The 17,328-nt window shown below is 40.0% G+C and overlaps 1 protein-coding gene across 11 annotated transcripts in view; it reads left to right on the forward strand.

Annotated features, from left to right (window-relative positions):
• The window catches only part of NPAS3 (neuronal PAS domain protein 3), an 839,700-nt gene that overhangs the window by 817,736 nt on the left and 4,636 nt on the right, over positions 1–17,328 (forward strand). For 8 of the 11 annotated variants that reach the window (XM_023523216.1, XM_023523208.1, XM_023523209.1 and 5 more), the window contains 2 exons: positions 12,894–13,041; positions 16,450–16,574. In XM_023523216.1, the coding sequence (XP_023378984.1) occupies positions 12,894–13,041; positions 16,450–16,574 (273 nt within the window). The remainder of the gene's footprint in view (positions 1–12,893; positions 13,042–16,449; positions 16,575–17,328) is intronic. The other 3 variants (XM_023523210.1, XM_023523213.1, XM_023523217.1) reach the window with 1 other exon arrangement.

A 17,328-nucleotide genomic window follows, 5' to 3' on the forward strand; every position in this document is an offset into this window, starting at 1 on the left:
CTGATCTGGTGGGCCTCTTAGGAACAGGCTGCTTTCCTCCAGCCAGAGAGGACTTTTTATGACCATTCATTAGGCTCTTCCTAAAAGATGAGAGCCCTACCAGCTATGTTCCTAGAAGGTTCTAAACCCAGTTCTGAACTCTGGTTTTAAATATAAGCAAGATGCCACAAATGAGACAATACAGCTTGAAGTTGATGCTGTTATGCAATAAAACCAGCCCATGTGGCCTTTGTGTTTCCTCGCTCTCCCTTTCTCGCCGTGGTTGAGGAGAGCTGTTCTAGGTCTTTCTAGGGCGCGGTCATTTGCTCGTTTCAAACTCAGATCTCCAAAAGCATAATGGAGAGACAGTAAGCTAGCCCAAGTCTCAAAGTGGGAGCATCTCACACTGTATTTTTAACTCTGTGTTAGCGACAATGACATAGGGCCAAGTTCAGTGTCAGATTTGGTATATATCACGCCTTTGGAAAAAGCCTGCCCACAAGGCTGCTTTCCAGCAGATTCTACTCCTGGCACAGTCTGTGTGCCTTGGTATTGCACACCAGGGACTCAGGGGACACACTTGTTGCTGTGAGTGAATGGGTGTTGCGTATCACAGAAGCAGATGGCTCTTCAATTAATTGGGGGAAAAGATGATGCTGCTTCCTGAAAAGAAATATCAGGTTCTTTGTAGCTGGGAATTTAGAGAAAATGGAAAAAATCAGAAGTTTAGAGTAAGCAAAGAATATATTTTTGGACCAATATATGCCTGAGATCCAGACTTTAAAAACAAATACATTGCATGTAGGACACCGTCATAGACCATGTGTGTGGGGAGAGAGGGGTGCTTTTTCTTTTGGGAATCTTAATTGATGTCTAAATTCAGAAACCTGATGCTGACAAAAGAGAATTTTGTCATCCTCAGGTTATTATTTGGAATAGATCATGCCATCTCTCTGGGATTTGATTTACAGCTTGAAGAAATACAATTCCTCGGGAATAGTGAGCCAGGGCAGTTCATTTCTTCCCATAAAGCAAAAGTCTCCAACAAAATATTTTTGATGCCATTCTTTCCAATCTACTTTTATCTCATTTTTAGTAACCAGAATAATTTGAGAGTGCTGAAAATAAACAACTCCGCCATTCACTATTGTGCTAGTCTCCTAATTTTCCTGGTATTGTGCCAACTAATAAACAGAGAAGGTATGCTTTCAAATTCTGTGATTTTTTTTTATTACTTAATATTGACATACTGGCTATTGCTTTATGATTTAGCCTACTAACAATGATTGAGTTCACTCTTTCGACTCATACACATGACTTCTAATTTTAAGTTCTTTTAATAACCTTAAACACATGAAAAACAAATAGAATGAGCTGATAATTCTGCACAGCAAAATACACTTCACATATTTAGCTATCACGCTGCGGAATAACTCCACAATGTCAAGTAGCACACAATTAGTAAAACTGTAGGGGGAGGAAAAGGAGTGTTTTGATCCTGAAGAATTTTGATCCTAATCAGATTGAAATTTCAACGTTCTTGTAGTGCTTAATATCTTCAATCACACACACACACACACACACACACACACACACACACACATCAAACTGATGTCAATGTCGGTTTTTGCATTCTGTAACTGGAATAAAATGCTAAAATATACAAATGCACCTCGCTTTGCACAATAAACATTAGTTAGCATCATTATAAAGTAAGATCGAGACTAAAATTGTGTGATGGAATGTCCCATGTTTACCTAATTCTCCAACCAAAGCCAGCCCAGTAACAAAATGACAAAGCATGTAATAAGTCTTGGTTGTGTAAACATTGGAAGAAAAGGCAAAAAGCCAGCACAGCATCTTGCTTGTCCAAAGCCCTAGGCTATTACTGAAGGATGCCTTGACTGTGCCTTCTTGGCAGGAGAAGGTCATGGTGACATAGAATCAGCTCAAGAATAAGATAGAATTCTAAAACAAAGGGATGGTTAAAAAATAAACCACATTAACTATTTAGCTTTTCTTCCTAGAGCTATTGGCACAATTCCTGGTTCTGTCCATGAAAGACAGTTTTTCGTCATCTGATAATGTTTCTGATACTTTGGTATCTGTCTTGTGCTCTAGTTTAAAACTTAACAGGACTCAAAACAAGTCTTTGAAAACTCAAAATGCTATCTTTATCATTTATATCTTTTTTCCTAGCATAGGCATCTGCAAATCCTTAGACTAACTCGCTTCTAGAATAAGAAAAGTAAAAGGAAATCTCAGCTGCACCAGCATTGACAGCTTTGACCAAGTGAACCGAAAACTTTGGACCACCTACTCTCCCATTAAGTTAGCACAGGACACCTGACACCTGATAGTTCACTGGGTTTCAGCGTAAAGAATCACTAAGAATCACATTATCCATATTAACATGGTAGATTAGTGAAATTATACCAGTATTCTAAAACCAAAGGAGTTTTAAATCTTCTTTTTTCAAACTCTGAGCAAAAACCTCAGTGATTTTTTTCCCTTTTAGTCACCTCACTGGAGTCATTGACCCCAATTTCATTGATTCGTCAGGCCAAATTGACCAAATCAACATGTCAAGGTTTGAATTTTAAACCATTTGTATTAGTAAATATTTGAGCATCTTTGCCTATCACTTTCCATTGCTCAGGAGGTACTGACCTCGAAATGACCAGCCATGTATCCCTAGAGTCACACACTCCAGTCACCTAGAGCATCTGTGATACTCTCAGGCATGAATGGCACACAGCAACTACCTACTACTCTACCTCTGCTTATAGCCCCAAAAATAGAAGGGCAAACTGCAAATGCTAAACCAGAGAAACATTCTCTGCATTTCTCTTTAGCCCCTTTTAATCCAGCCTTGTGTCCACAGAAGATGCTGAATTTATCCTGATATACCCCTAGGGTTCTCTCCTGGTCAAATCAGCACCAACTCTCCAAAACCTGGAAAGAGTGGCCAGAGGGAAAAATTTCCTTTCCCTTTATAACGTAGTGCTCCACCAGCAAGGCTCAAGGCTCTGCTGCTGAGGGACCTTAAAGAAGCCAGAGAGTATAGAGGTGGTGGCTGTTTTCCCTTCCTAGAACCATGCAGGATGAGGAAAGTCTGGAAGAGTTCTCCTAGAAAAAGAGAAGGACTTCCAGCTTGTCTATAAGATCATGTAGAGTTAAAAAGCAGAGTCCGCCCAATTAATCTGGAGGGTGTTTGTAAAAAACACAGTAGCCTAAGTGTTTCTTTCTTCATTACTAAATTCTATACTTTCAACAAAACTAATACACAGCTACCTGGCATAATGCATTCCATGCTGTTTTGCATCAATAACCCCTACACTTTCCTCCTGAAGGCGTCTCATCGCCAATGCAAGCCGACTGCTTAATGCAGGACTAATTAGTATATCCCCTTCCAGTCTGCAGGCCCTCCATTGTAATTCCTTCCCAGCTCATTTTTTTCCACAACGGAGCATCAATCAAAGTAAGTGCCCTGCCTGCCTAGGAAACACAAGATGTCCTCCATGCATTTGTCATCTGCCACACAAACAAAGGGGGAATTTAATTGTTGATTTGGGTATGCAGCCATTGCACTCAGTAAAGGAAGCTGCAAGTGACGAGAGAAGGGACGGTATCAATTTTGATGGGTGAGCTAAATGCAGATAGCACAGGGATTCTCTTCTATTTTCTGATCTGAGGCTTTTTCAGGGCTGAGTCTTTAGGGATTTAGCTGCAACCTAATCATTGGCTGGACTTCCTTCCCAAAGCAAATGAGGTTTTTCCTCTTCTTCCATATGAATATGAAAATTCCCGTGAAAGGAAATGTATGTAATAGCTACCATGTCTGACTCTTTTCAAAAACCAAGTCAGCCCACATCATGTGCCTGTCTACTAACTAAAAAGACTGGCACACGGAGTCAAAATAAAGCCAGGTTTTTATGCAGGAGTGAATTAGTATTATTTTATGTCTTTTTTGGGAGGTTGAGGTGAGGCAAATGCTGATTTCACCTTCTCAAGTCCAAGGACAAGCAGGCACAGAGAACAGAGACTAGCAAGGACCTAACCCCCAGCTGAGTGCCTCTGCTCCAATGCATTACAGAAATGCAGAATTCCAGGCCTAATCCCAGGCTTACTGATGCCAAATCTGCAGTAAACAAGATCCCCAGTTGACTCAATTCACGTTAAAGCTTGAAAAGTACCGACTACGTTAGTATTGAGAAGGCATTATTTTACCTGGAGTAAAAGTAAATTCAAATAGACCACAGATCTTAAGGACTTTCTTTTCATTTGGATGAATTTACTAATAGTAGTAAGAAAATATGAGTAGTGAATTGGCTCTGGGGATTCAGTAAGTGTTCAAATGAAATGAGTACGCGATTGCTTGCTAAAGAAATTGACTTCTTTACAAAGAAGTAAAGTTTTGAACATCAGTGGGTAAAGCTAAGAGTATAAATAGTAATAGTCAATGTGTAAGCAAAAGGAGGTCTTTAGTTTTTTCCCCAGATTAATATTTTCCTATGTACTTGATTACATGTGTGAACATTCCTGTTCCAATTTCTTGTTTGAGTTCATCTAATATTTGTGAGTACTTCTTATATTCAAAGCGGCATTGCTTTAAGATTTCAAAAATAACTAAGATATGGTCTCTACCTTCAAGGAGCTTTCATACTACTAGAAAAGACAGCATGAAAACAGCCAATTTTTAAAAAGGTGGCATGAAATTAAGACTACTAAAATAAACAAAACACAAAAACCCCATAGGTGGAGGTAACCAAGGAAGGATGGAGAAGTTCCAGAGGAGGCACATTTTCCCTGGACCTTGAAAAAACATGGCAAGAAGCCAAGATGGCAGGAGACAAGAGAGTGGAGGTGGCGGGGGTTGGGGGTGGTCAAGGGCATTCCAGGCTTAGAAGAGCTTATGAAAGGACACGAAATACAACTACACACAATTTTTCCTCTCAGAGGAAGCCAGAACTTCAATTTGACTGATATATCCTAATACAATTTTAGAACGAATTCTTGAGGTTTTTTTCTTATTACTGTTTCAATTAGGAGCTCTTATTATTTTTTTATAAAATAAAATATTTTATAAAATATTTGAAAAAAGATAACACATCGTTCTTATAAAGCATAATCAGAAAAAAAAAATTCTTCTAAATCATCCATTTTGACCTAAATCAATTAACTTGAAATCAATTCCGTTTACTCCTTATAATAACATCTTGTTCTTAATCTTGTATAAACTATATATTTAAAAAATACTTTCCTTAAAACATTGATTTAATGACACCCTGGATATCTCAAAAAAAAAAAAATTAAACCTTTTTTTTACATGCATGAGCAGCATTCAGTTTGTGTATGTCTTTAGTATACAATGTTTTGTGTTTTTTTTTTTCCATAAATATAGGGTTAACTAAGGATCAAGTTATTCGAAGCTTTTTATGAACTCCCACATCCTCTCTGGCTTCCTAGAATTTTCAGTGGGGCAATGGCAACTAGAATGCTTCTAGTTACAAATAACAGAAAACTAAGTAAAAATGACACTTTCTCTGTAATTGTCTTAACTTTCTCTGCATGAGCAAAAGACAGCTAAAGCACCACCGGCCATCAGTTCCTCACGGGGCAACGTCCAAAGTCAGGAAAGGGTCATTTTGGCTTCATTTTGGAAAGAAAATATTCCCATAGTTCCTCCAGTAGAGTGATGCTCCCTAATGACTCATTATCCAGTTTAATCAAATGCCCAGACCTACACCACACAGTCAAGGAGTGGAACTACCATGACTGGTTTAAACAATCAAGGTTTATCTCTCAAGACTTGGAGTTCAGCGTTCTGGAAGCCAGAACAAGTGGGAGAAAAGCTGTTCAGTGGACAGTCAAGACTGACTGTTACATGGGAGAAACTGTAATGTTTTCACAATAAGGTGCTTGGATTTCTGAAAATCTACAGAAAAGGTGAACAGATAGAATTTGCCTGGGCTCCTTTAAATATTACTGATTTTAAAGAACACCAGTTTTTGCATGCCTCTTCCTGACCTCTTATATGTTTCTTGTTAAAGATGTTTAGTGGACTTGATGAAGCGACTGCACCCAGAAAACACAGGGTTCCCCAAATCTGAATGTAAGATCCACCTTATCCCTTTTGCCATTTTTAGTTCTACCTACATCCCAATTTAACCTCAAGACGCCCTTATTCTTCACTTTTAAAGAGAAAAGAAAAATTCACCCAGGCCAGGTCAGACCCCCTGTACTTTCTTAGGCCAACGTACCACTTTTCATATTATAAATTTATTAGCAGAAATGACTGATAAGCATCTGTCTCCCACCCAAAAGCAAATAGAAGCAAATCTCGTTTAAGAATGAAGAAAACTTTTCCAAGAATCTCCTGCAGTAGAGAGACTTCCCCCTGAGTCTCACTGTCCAGTAGTTTATCATATTTCAAACTTAAACAGTCACTGGCAAGGGAAAGGGATTACTGTGACTAACTGAGACTACTGTAGGAGGACAGGCCCACGGCAGGTTTTGCTCACATGCTTATCCCCCAGTGCCTGGCACAGAGTAGGCACTCAAAAAAAAAAAAAAAAATTTAGTCAGTGAGTGAATAAATCCACCATTTCCCTCATTTCCTAGCCATAAATCTTTCTTAATTCCATGCCGAAGAGTTCACGGCTTCTTTATATAGCGAATCCCTGCACGAAAAGAAGGCATGGAGCTAAAAAATCCTCTGTCCTTACCTATTTTAAGTCGAGAAGGGCAGGGATGAGTGGGGCTGAAGCTCCCTGGTTGGACTGAAAACAGCCTGAAAAAAGATCTGAGATCTCAGATGTCACTCGTGCCAACAATTACTTTGATCCTTCCTGTCCTAGAACACGATACCATCAGTGTTTAAAAGCTTTGGTCTCCAATTCAGTACATTATCATGAAGAAAAGGGGAATTTATTTTTTAAACTTAACAAATTGACATGTCCTAAATCAATGAAAAGTTTTCTGCGTGATTCAGTATTAACAGTTCATAAAAATCTATCAATTGGCTGGGGTATAGGAAAAAACCTCTTCTGAGGTTATAAATCACACAGATAGCAATTCAAGCAGGCCTGTCATTAGTGTATTAGGGGGAAAATCCATAGATGATGCATAGTCATTCGCAGAACATCCACAGGTCTTCTGTCCTTAAGCCTGTAACTCAGATTAAATATCAAATATCATTAAGCTTTACCAAATATTGCTCAGCACATAGATTTGCAAAAGAACTAAAAACCAATTCTTGGATGCCTGCTATTTAAGACATCTAGCTCACTAATTGCAAAATCTATAGGAAAGTCTGCACAGCATCAAAGCCTTGGTTGATCCTATGAGCAATTCTAAATGAAAAACTGTCTCCGTAGCAAGTAAATAAAGCATTTAATGCAGTTTCTGGCTCTAATGCTGTTTCTCCTGTGGGTTTTGAAAATGACCTTCCTGTAAGCATCAAGGACTATAACTTTTTAGATAAACTTGTTCTTGTTTTAAGTCTATGTCAAGTTCATTCCCCTAGAAGCCCACAGTTTTCAAAAGCAGAGGAAAAAGTAATCCAGAATCTAAAAAAAAAAAAAAAAAAAAAAATCCTGTTTCCAGAATGAAGTTCCCTGTCAGCCTGTCTTGAGCCTTAGGTGGAAAAGCAGAGATTAAAGAGTCAGTATTCTTTTTCATGTTTCATCTGCCAGTTTTGTGAATGTAAAAAGAGAACCAGTGGCTACAGCAAAGCACCCAACTGTGGTATTAAGTAGAAAGTGTGATTCTCGCACACACACCCTCTTACACACACAAACTCCACGTCAGTGAATTCAAAAATAATTTTTGAGTCTCTAGCACAAGGAGCCTGCTCTCCATTCTCTGCAGCCATTGATGAAGGTACCTCAAGGAGGGGTGAATGGCGCTGCAGATGCGTCCTCGTATCACCATGACAATAATGAAGCTCTTTGTTCAGCTGTGTGAATGTGAAGTGTGAAATTTCGGATGATCTCACCATTTCCTATTTATTCTATACTTACCTGAATACACCAAGTATTGCAGCTTTTTAATGCATATGCAAACTACTAAAATGTCCTTTTGTGAGACACTTTGCTAAAAGACCGCTTTTGATATGTGTTCTTCATCTCCTCTTCAATCTGAATTAGACTGCTTCCTTCTTTTTAAGACACAAGTAACTCACTATTTAGAGTCTTTGGCTTTGATTTTGTAGAGCAGCCCAACAGGAAGAGACCATGTTCTCTTTTATTCTCCATATTTCTGAAGGCAAACTTGGACTGATTTGTTTTGATTTACTAACAGAATTATGTTCCTGCCACAGACACAGGCTTCCTTTATGTCCTTTCAGTCATCGGCCTATCTCTGTAGACAAAGTTTTCCCAAAGAAAACTGAAATGCCTCTGTTGGTAACTGTGCAGAGCCATGGATGTGTGCTTCAGCAAAAGAGGTTATCAGATTTGGGGGGACAGTAATCATTCTCCACAAGCAGCACATTACTTGTATCCCTACCAATAAGCTCAAACCAAGAGACCGGGTTACATTTTAAAGAGACAGTCAATAAAATTGAGCATCCAGTCTTTAGAGGGAAAAAAAATGTTTTCGACGTAAAAAGACACATGTTCTAAAACGCAGGCTCTCTGAAACTTTCTTTTCATGGAACTGTATTTGCCAATTCCGTCACAGTTAAGAGTGGGTGGTGTTTTGATGCTCATAGCCAAAAATTGTCAAATGAGCAGGGCTGGAACAGTTCGACCAGGAGGACTTAAGGCTCTTTGTCTCTAATGTATTATTCTCACAGTGGGGTCACCTCTGTCCTCTAAAGAGCACAGTTTGTAACGCAAAGGCACCTTTAGCTCCTTCAGCTTGGAAGGTAGGGCGCTACTGAGACAGCTTCATGGTTTTCCTCAGAGCAATGGCAGCCAAAAGGAATTAGTTGCATCCTAAACTTCAGAGTAAAAAGGAACAAGTTCTTATGTGGTAGCAGAGGTGTTCACAGTTACACCTGGGACCATTTGAAACTGTAAGTGAACCTGGGAAAAATGTACCCGTCCTCCTTATGTATTCATGTTTACCTTGTAAACTCTAAGAAAAGGCCATTTGAATGTTTTGGGGTCCCTAAATAAAAACTAATTCCTATAGCACAACTTTAAAGACATAATTCCAGAGATGTTATGATGTGATCAGTGAATTCAGTGAGGGATACACAGGCTGTTGTGCTACCAAAAGTTTTGGAAAGCAAAAAGTAAATGTTGGGATAAACCAAAAAGAAGATGCCGGTTTATGTGATAGAAGTACTCTGACCACATCAGGGCGTAAGATCAAAAATACGACCCACATATATATTTCCTCTCCCTCTCCGCTTCCTCTCTTTATAGTTTGAGCACACTGTTATGAATTTGCTCCTGGGCTCATTGGTTTGATGAGTATTAATCTCTTTTCAAGGGACGATTAACTATTTTTTAAGAACTTCCACAATAAGTGACTTACATTGTGCTTATTTCTGTTTTTTTCCCCACGAAGGATTTGATGAAGTAGACTGACACAAACATCCTCTCATTTCCATCTCAAGCTAAAACTCAAAAATAAAAACAACAGCCACTGTATAAAAGAGAATCAAAAAGTTTTTGTGTTTTTCAAGTTGTCAAATTTATTACAAACTAAAAATCTCTTTCTAACTGGCACCAAGGTGGCTTTTCTTCTTGAGCTGATTAGGACCACATGAGCTCAGGAAAAGCTGTCAGATCCTGCCTCTGGCGCAGCTGGAATGATCCAACTGATTTGCCAGTATGATTTTTTTTTAAAAAAAGAAAAAGAAAAAGAGAAGCTTCATCCCAAAGTCATAAATTTACATTCTGGAGCTCCAAGAAAAAAGTATTCCTTGTTCATTTTAAAAGAAGCAAAATGCCATTGTGACCTCTTTTATGGGACCTCCTAAAAAACAAAAGCAGATGGGACAATATATTGGGCATTGATTTATGCCATAGTAGAACCGAACGCTGTGTCTTCTCTCTAGTTATAGATTCCCACTGACACATGGGGGGTCTCATTCAGAAAACACTAATCCTTGAGAAATAATCATAAACGAAGACCATGCTAGAATGTTTACCTTTTAAGAATTGTTTGTCAGGCTGGCTCAAGGCAAATTAATGGATTAGGGCAAACTCTTCTTCACCTGACCAATGATGGGCTCCCAGATCTGCTTTACGGCATTCCCCAGGGTAAGTTAAGGCACTCAAGTAGATACTGACTCCCAAGGAGGTTCCCTTCCTCACTAGTCCACTCTTCACATCAAAATGTACCTGACCTGACTTTTTCATTAGGTCTCCTCTCTTTGCTAGATGGCCCTTGGCCTGATGATAATAAAGGCTCGATTAATGTATTCATGGACCCTAATAAATTTGTATTTATCTTTTCAGGAAACACAGATGCACTTAATCAGACCCAGAGTCCTACTCCCTTAACTCAAAAAGATGACACATATCAGTGTTTTAGCAAATAGGCTTTTCAGCCCCTTTGATAGCACGTTCTTGGATCCCACCAGGGAGGCAGATGTTTTGCTGGCTAAGCATTTTAAAATTGAGAGTTTGTTTGTTTGTTTTTAAGAGAAAATTTTAGGAAGACAGTGATCTTTATGTTGATTCTGCACATTCTAATTTGACTATAATTCCTCTCTTGCTTTGACCCTTTCTGTGCACTACATTCTGAGAAAATATACATATATATATATATATATATAATATATATATAATATATATATATAAAATTTTTGCTTGCTTTTGGGCAAAAATCCAGAATCCCTAGCCAGGCTGGACGGATCTGGCCTACCATTCCAGTGTTTTCTTCATGTGCTTTAAAAAAGAGGGCCTCTTAGTCTCTTTGCCTTTGTTAAATTACTAGAACCATTTGAAATTATTCCTTAGTCCAGATACAGAGCCAATAGTATTATTATACACCAATCACTGATTGGGAGCTATAAATTTTCTCTGTGAAAATAGTGCACAGAATTTTATAACCCATCGTTCCTCTATTAACAGTTAACCAGGTTGAGAGGATTTGAATAAAAGCACATCTTGTTGCATGCAACAATGGTTTGACAGAAGAGCTGTATGGCAGAGTCAGTATTTTACTGCTCTCAGCTTCGCCACACAGTTTTGTAGCCTGGGAAGCCATGCATGCAAAATGGCAGGACTTACAATTGCCTACAAAAGGAGAGTACAATGCTACCTGTGGAGCCTTGTCCCATGAGACGATGACAGTTCCGGGCCTTAAAAATACCCTAAATTGTTGAATAGTTTCAGAATAGAACTTGCCACTACGTGAAGCACTCATCGATGCAAGGCCTTTTCAAGCAACTGTTAAGACATAATTTTTCAATTTTACAACCATCCATTTATTGTATCATGAGAAAAAGGGAGGAATGCATCGAAGTTTACATATTTATGGATGAAATATGTGGAGGTTTGATTTTTGATCACTTTCAGAGGCAGGAAAAGTGGCTCAGACACGACAGAAAGAGCTTCGACAGCCTTAAACACAGCTCTTTTCCAAAGTGACTTCCCTTTACTCATCCACCTCCCCCCACCAAAAAAAAATCAAAATGTACTTCATGAAACTATTGTATATGAAGCACTTATTAGCCGTAATTAAATGGACAATATGAATTTACTACGTCTTTAGGACTCTGGCTTGTTCTGGTTTAGAGCAAGATGATTAATGCAAATACATATTACTTGAGATAACCATTTAGCAGCTAATTTAGCCAAATTTATTACAGCAGTTAGAGGTTTTTCATTTTAGCAGACGGAGACAAGGACATGCCAAAAGTGGGCGACGTGGACGAGTGCACACTGCCCTCTAGTGGCCAGCCAGCTGGCGCGCTTCTGGGGGGTATGGAGTTGCGGCCATCCGTATCCAAGTAATAACGGCAGGTTTTGCACGTTTCCGGCGTCCTTTTAAACCATTCCCATCCATAGCACTTTATTTCATGGGATGATTTACTGCACTTTCCCCTTTTACTAGCTCAGGAGTACCCAGATACAAATCAAATCAATTTCGACTTGGCAAGATTTTGGTTAAAGTATCATTTTTAACATCTGCATTTTAAAGCCCTCTTTCAGTGGGTATTTAATGGCACCGTTTCACATTACTGATTGTTTTTACTTGTTCCTTCATTTTGGGCCATATTTCAGAGTCTGTGTGGAGCTGTCACTCTGTTTGGCTCCAGCCAAGTCAATTCTGTGCCTCCCTTAGGCCAGTGTTTTTCTCTGACTTGGTTAGGGAATTTATTTTGTTCCAACATTCTGTCATCTCACCAGAATTTCCCGACTGACCAATGTAAATTTAGCTCATACGTGGACTATAAATTCTGTTACACAAGATCAAAAGGAACACATGCATAAGGACGCTGGTTGACACTGCTCACACTGGTGACAGATCAAAGACGGAGGGGTAAAGCATCTTCGGAACCATTCAAATATCCAGAATCTCAAAGAGGTCTACCTCGAAACTATGAATAAATCACATACAAACTTGCCTTTGTTACCATCTGACGTCAAGCCCATTGACAGTATCCACACCGCATTAGGTATTCTGTGAGCCAAAAAGATTTGTAGTCCTTTTATTCTTCCTTTCACACCATGGCTGCCGAAAATGGAACAAAGTCTTGCTGCAAAAGCTAGTAACCCTCGCTCGGGAACTGCCGCTCCACTGAATTGTTGATTTTATTTGTCCTACTAACGGCATCCTCCATTAAGCATACGGAGGGGTAGCCTGGCTTGGTGCAGGACCTCCCCTGTCTAAGCTTGAGGTTTTGTGCAGATGACAATCATCTGGTCTCAGTCTTAATACACAGTGCCTTCTATTTTTTTGTTTTGTTTTGTTTTGTTTTGTTTTGCTTTGCTTTTCCCCCTCAGTGCTGAATAAGGGCCAGTGTGTGACGAAGTACTATCGTTGGATGCAGAAGAACGGAGGCTATATTTGGATACAGTCTAGCGCCACCATAGCTATTAATGCCAAGAACGCAAATGAGAAGAACATCATCTGGGTGAACTACCTTCTTAGGTATATTTTCTAATTCTTTTTCATTTCTGTCTCAGTTATAAAGTATGCAGCCCAATGGTGAATAACTAACATATTATCTTTTGACAGTATCTGCTGTGGAATTATGTGGGAAATTCTGCTTTTCTTTCCACAAGATTCAAAGAAATATGAAAAGATCAAAGCTATGTTAGAAGGGACTTCCAGGGCAGATTCACAACACTTTCAATAATTCTTGGTCTGTCAGCATTCGGGAAGCTCTGCAGAAGTTGCTTTGGTTTTCCCACAAATGTCCAGGCCATAAAAAGAACACAGACTTTTGCCTAAAGCTATAGCCTTCAAAAGCACCTCCTTCTCCCCACCACAGGTACACATACTCACACACTCCAATCCTTGTGAAAATTAAACGAAAGGGGATGAAAAAGAAGGGTACGCTATAGTCCTCCTATATTCTATTCCTTTGAAGCTTTCGGCACATTACATAGGGTTTGATTCTCCAGGCATTGAAGTTTTAGTAAGCAAAATGAGTTGATTTGCCAGAATCAAGACAATATCAGTAGAAAAATGAAGGCAATCTTCTCTTGCCTGCTCTGTGATCTCAGGAAAGTTTTACAGCTGTTTTAAAGCACCCACAAATTTACATCCATAAATGCAGCCAAGCTCCACAGCATCCTAAATTCTAGTGTACAGCACCATTTCGCAGTCCTTCCTCACTTTCTGCCTTTGGATTCAAACTAAAAAAAAAAAAAAAAAGCCAAGACCAACAGCCTGGGTGATCTGCAACTGGGGGCGACCTTCCTGGGAGGTTCTCCACCAATCCCGTCATGCGGCTATGTCCCGCTCCCCCCCAGCACTCTCATTCGCTCTTCGGCTTCTTTTGGCCTATAGCCGCCAAGCAGGGTCTGAGTAGGAAAACTCCCAATAGGTCTTATGAATGGAAGTTGTTGCCCTTTGGCTGATTATCTAGAGAGGGAGTACTTCAATCCCATTTTTCTTTGAGACGGCCAAAAGGAGCCGAGATGCTGACAACCATGGCTCATCAGCACGCTGACCCTTCAGAGTGTTCACATACTTTTGTGATGACTTGAAGGCACGAATGTGCTTGCTACCAATAGCATATCAATCAGACACTAATGATTATTGCTCTGGAGAGGGCTTTAATGTGCACCACTTAAAAGAGTCTTCATTTATCTACTTTCTTTTTCCTTTTTTGACCTCTTCTACTCTGTGTTAATTCTCTCTAAAGGTATTTAATGTAGATTTCTCCAAGACCTGATTTTCATGCAATCATGTGTTTGTGATATGTTCAAGATGGGTTCTGATATCAAGCAGTCCTTTTACATAAAGGTTATGGAACAGTGGCAATGTGTCACAGAAAAGCTTATAAAAACTTAACACACCAGAGAGAAGGTAGAGTAAGGAAGGTGCTATGGCATTGACGATCTTTTGCTGGGCAAAAATGGAATTTATCAAGGAGATCCATTATTGTTAAGAGTTAGTCACGGGTAACAGGGACCCCCATCGATGAGAGAATGTCTGTTTCCCATGCTGCTATAGCCTAGGGTACTAAAATAATTTATATGGTTGTTATTCTCATTTAGGAAAGTTTCTTCTTATCTGGATCTTTCTTACTGCCTCATCAGCCTCATCATTTTCTATTCTGCCCCCAAATGGAGGGAGTGATAAGGGTTAAGGAGAGGTCGATCCATGCAACTTTGTATCAACACTATTGGCCTAGCTTAATACCACATGGTATAAGCTCATGAGTGTTTGGTGTTTCTAGTCCATAGAATTCCACATGGAGAGGAGGAAATCAAAGACCAGTCTTCAGGCTCAAGAGCCTCAATCTCAGACATGCTAGACCTGTTTCAGCTGACCTAAAGACTCACTCTGAGTTCCATAATAAAAGACTAAATTGGATGACAAGCGACTTGTGACCCCCCATGTCATCTGGACCAAAGGAAACTAATATAGATGGAAACTCTGCCAAGTCTACCACTCACTGATATCAATGTCATAGGCTAGACATCTAGTATGAAAAGGACTTTGCCCCTGCAAAACAGCAACAATTGAAGTTTGTTTTTCTTTCCCACATTCTTGTCCTTTGTTCTTCCCTGACCAGGATTTTCATGCTCCCTCTTCCTACCCAGAGTCCCTCACTTCTGGGCCCCATTTAGGCTTGTGCTTCCCTGTTATGAAGTTATTCTCCCCAGTCTTCTTCCCATTTCTCTCACAATGCTTGGTAGAATTACACTCTTAGAGTATTCAGAGACTGCATTAGTGCTTAGGCTACCTTCCCACCATTAGTCTCAACTGATTATCTAGAGAAAGCTCCGCTGCTGAAGCTAATTCAGACTAAGGAGTAAATGCCTGATAATCCATCTCAGTGAATTAACCCTCTCAGAGACATTCGCAGTTTTAGAGTAGTTACTGAAACCGTGACTCTTTAATATAGGAATTTCACTAGAGATTAGCAAATGAGTTAGTAATCATCTATTGTAAGAATCTCATTGGCTAACCATCATGGAAGGACAAAAGAAGCATTTTCCATTTGGAAACAAGAGGCTTTCCTCGTGCCTTCAAATTATAGTAACCTATACTGCTTATACATTGGGCCAGACTTGGAGTGGCATTTCTAGAAGACAGCTAACTCAAACTTGACCAAATACTCTCCCTTTTCCAGAAGAGGCTTGATTCAGAATTAAAAATAGAATGAAAATTAAGCACGTTTGTGCAAATGGGGTTAGATCCATTCTGTTAGGGCCTCTTTCACACGGGGACTCTCCCCACTGCAATCAGATTTCCAGCTAACAAGCCACAGGTGTACACCACATGAGCAGATGAAAATGTGATTGTAATGGGTGTGTTGACAGTTCAGTAGCCATAATCCATGCATCCCAAGGTGCACCTGTGCATCTGTCAGATCTCAGGCGCTGAGGGCTCTGCCTCCACCTCCCACAGCCTTGGAGCCATCTGAACAACTGAGAAGCTCCATCGAGGAGCCAAGACAACGGTACTGAGGCCATGGACTCATTAGGAGCACAAGAGAAGACAGGGCACACCAGGAGGTATGGGAGTGAATTGTTGAGAGTACTTCTCATCCTCCCTTCCCCCAGGTGTTAAACTGGGAGGAATATTAAGCAGCACAGTTCCCTGGCCCCCAGTGGTACCTGATTATTTAAAAGCCTTTTAGTGGCTTTCATCTAGTATTTGGGTATTTAATCATTGTAGCAAGGTGCACCTGTACCCCGGCACATGCAATCCAAGTTTCTGTAAAAGTCCCATGATGAACTGGGAAATGATTTCATGCTTAGACTTTTAAACTCTCTAAACTCCAAAAGTTTGGGGCAAGGAAGTGGGAAGAAGATGGTCCAAAACAAACCATACAGAACGGATGTCCACACTCCTGATGAATGCCTCCCTCCCCTGCAGTAATCCCGAGTACAAGGACACACCGATGGACATCGCACAGCTCCCCCACCTGCCGGAGAAAACTTCAGAATCCTCGGAGACATCCGACTCCGAATCAGACTCTAAAGACACCTCAGGTATAACAGGTATTACTACTTCTCCATGTTCTGCAGTTATGGCTTGCCTTTCCAAACGAGGGGAGGGGTGGGCCATGGCCAAAGGGCCATTGTCAGAGCACAGAAAGTGGTCTTATATGCAACCACATACACACGTACACCCACAGATGTGCGTATACATACATACAATACTTACACATATATATGCGGTGTGTAAAAATATATACATTCGTATATGTATGTAAATACTTACATATAGGTATGTTGTGATACTTATACACATATATATGTATATTGTAGTGTATAAACGTATATACGTACACAAATATACACAAAGATTGATTGAGCGAACACTTAATGTCAGCCCTCCACTGTTGGTACAGAAGGAGGCCCACCCTAGCCCCATAGCTAGCTCTGGCCTCTTTACTGGAAGCAGATAGCAGGGCTGTCTCTGATGTCCAAGGCAGACCGTGACTTTGCACCCCAAACTCACATCCTCACCAAGCTGGAACTGAGCCTCTACGGTGGATATTCAATACCATTGGAAAACGACTCTTTCAGGGTGCTGGACTGTTACTCATTTTCTGAATCTATGCAGGAGAAATCCATGCTTTCCCATTTCTAGTAATTTGGGGAAGTAGACTTTTCTAAGTAATTCTTTGGAGCACAGGAAAGTTAATGTAAAAATGTTCCTTTCCTCCAATCCCCAACCCCTTTCACAGCTACACACAGAGCCAAGGAGCACAGAACTCACAGAACTTTACAGGTGCACAAGTCCCGAGCT

Source organism: Pteropus vampyrus, unplaced genomic scaffold (assembly GCF_000151845.1).
Source record: "Pteropus vampyrus isolate Shadow unplaced genomic scaffold, Pvam_2.0 Scaffold384, whole genome shotgun sequence".
NCBI lineage: Eukaryota > Metazoa > Chordata > Mammalia > Chiroptera > Pteropodidae > Pteropus > Pteropus vampyrus.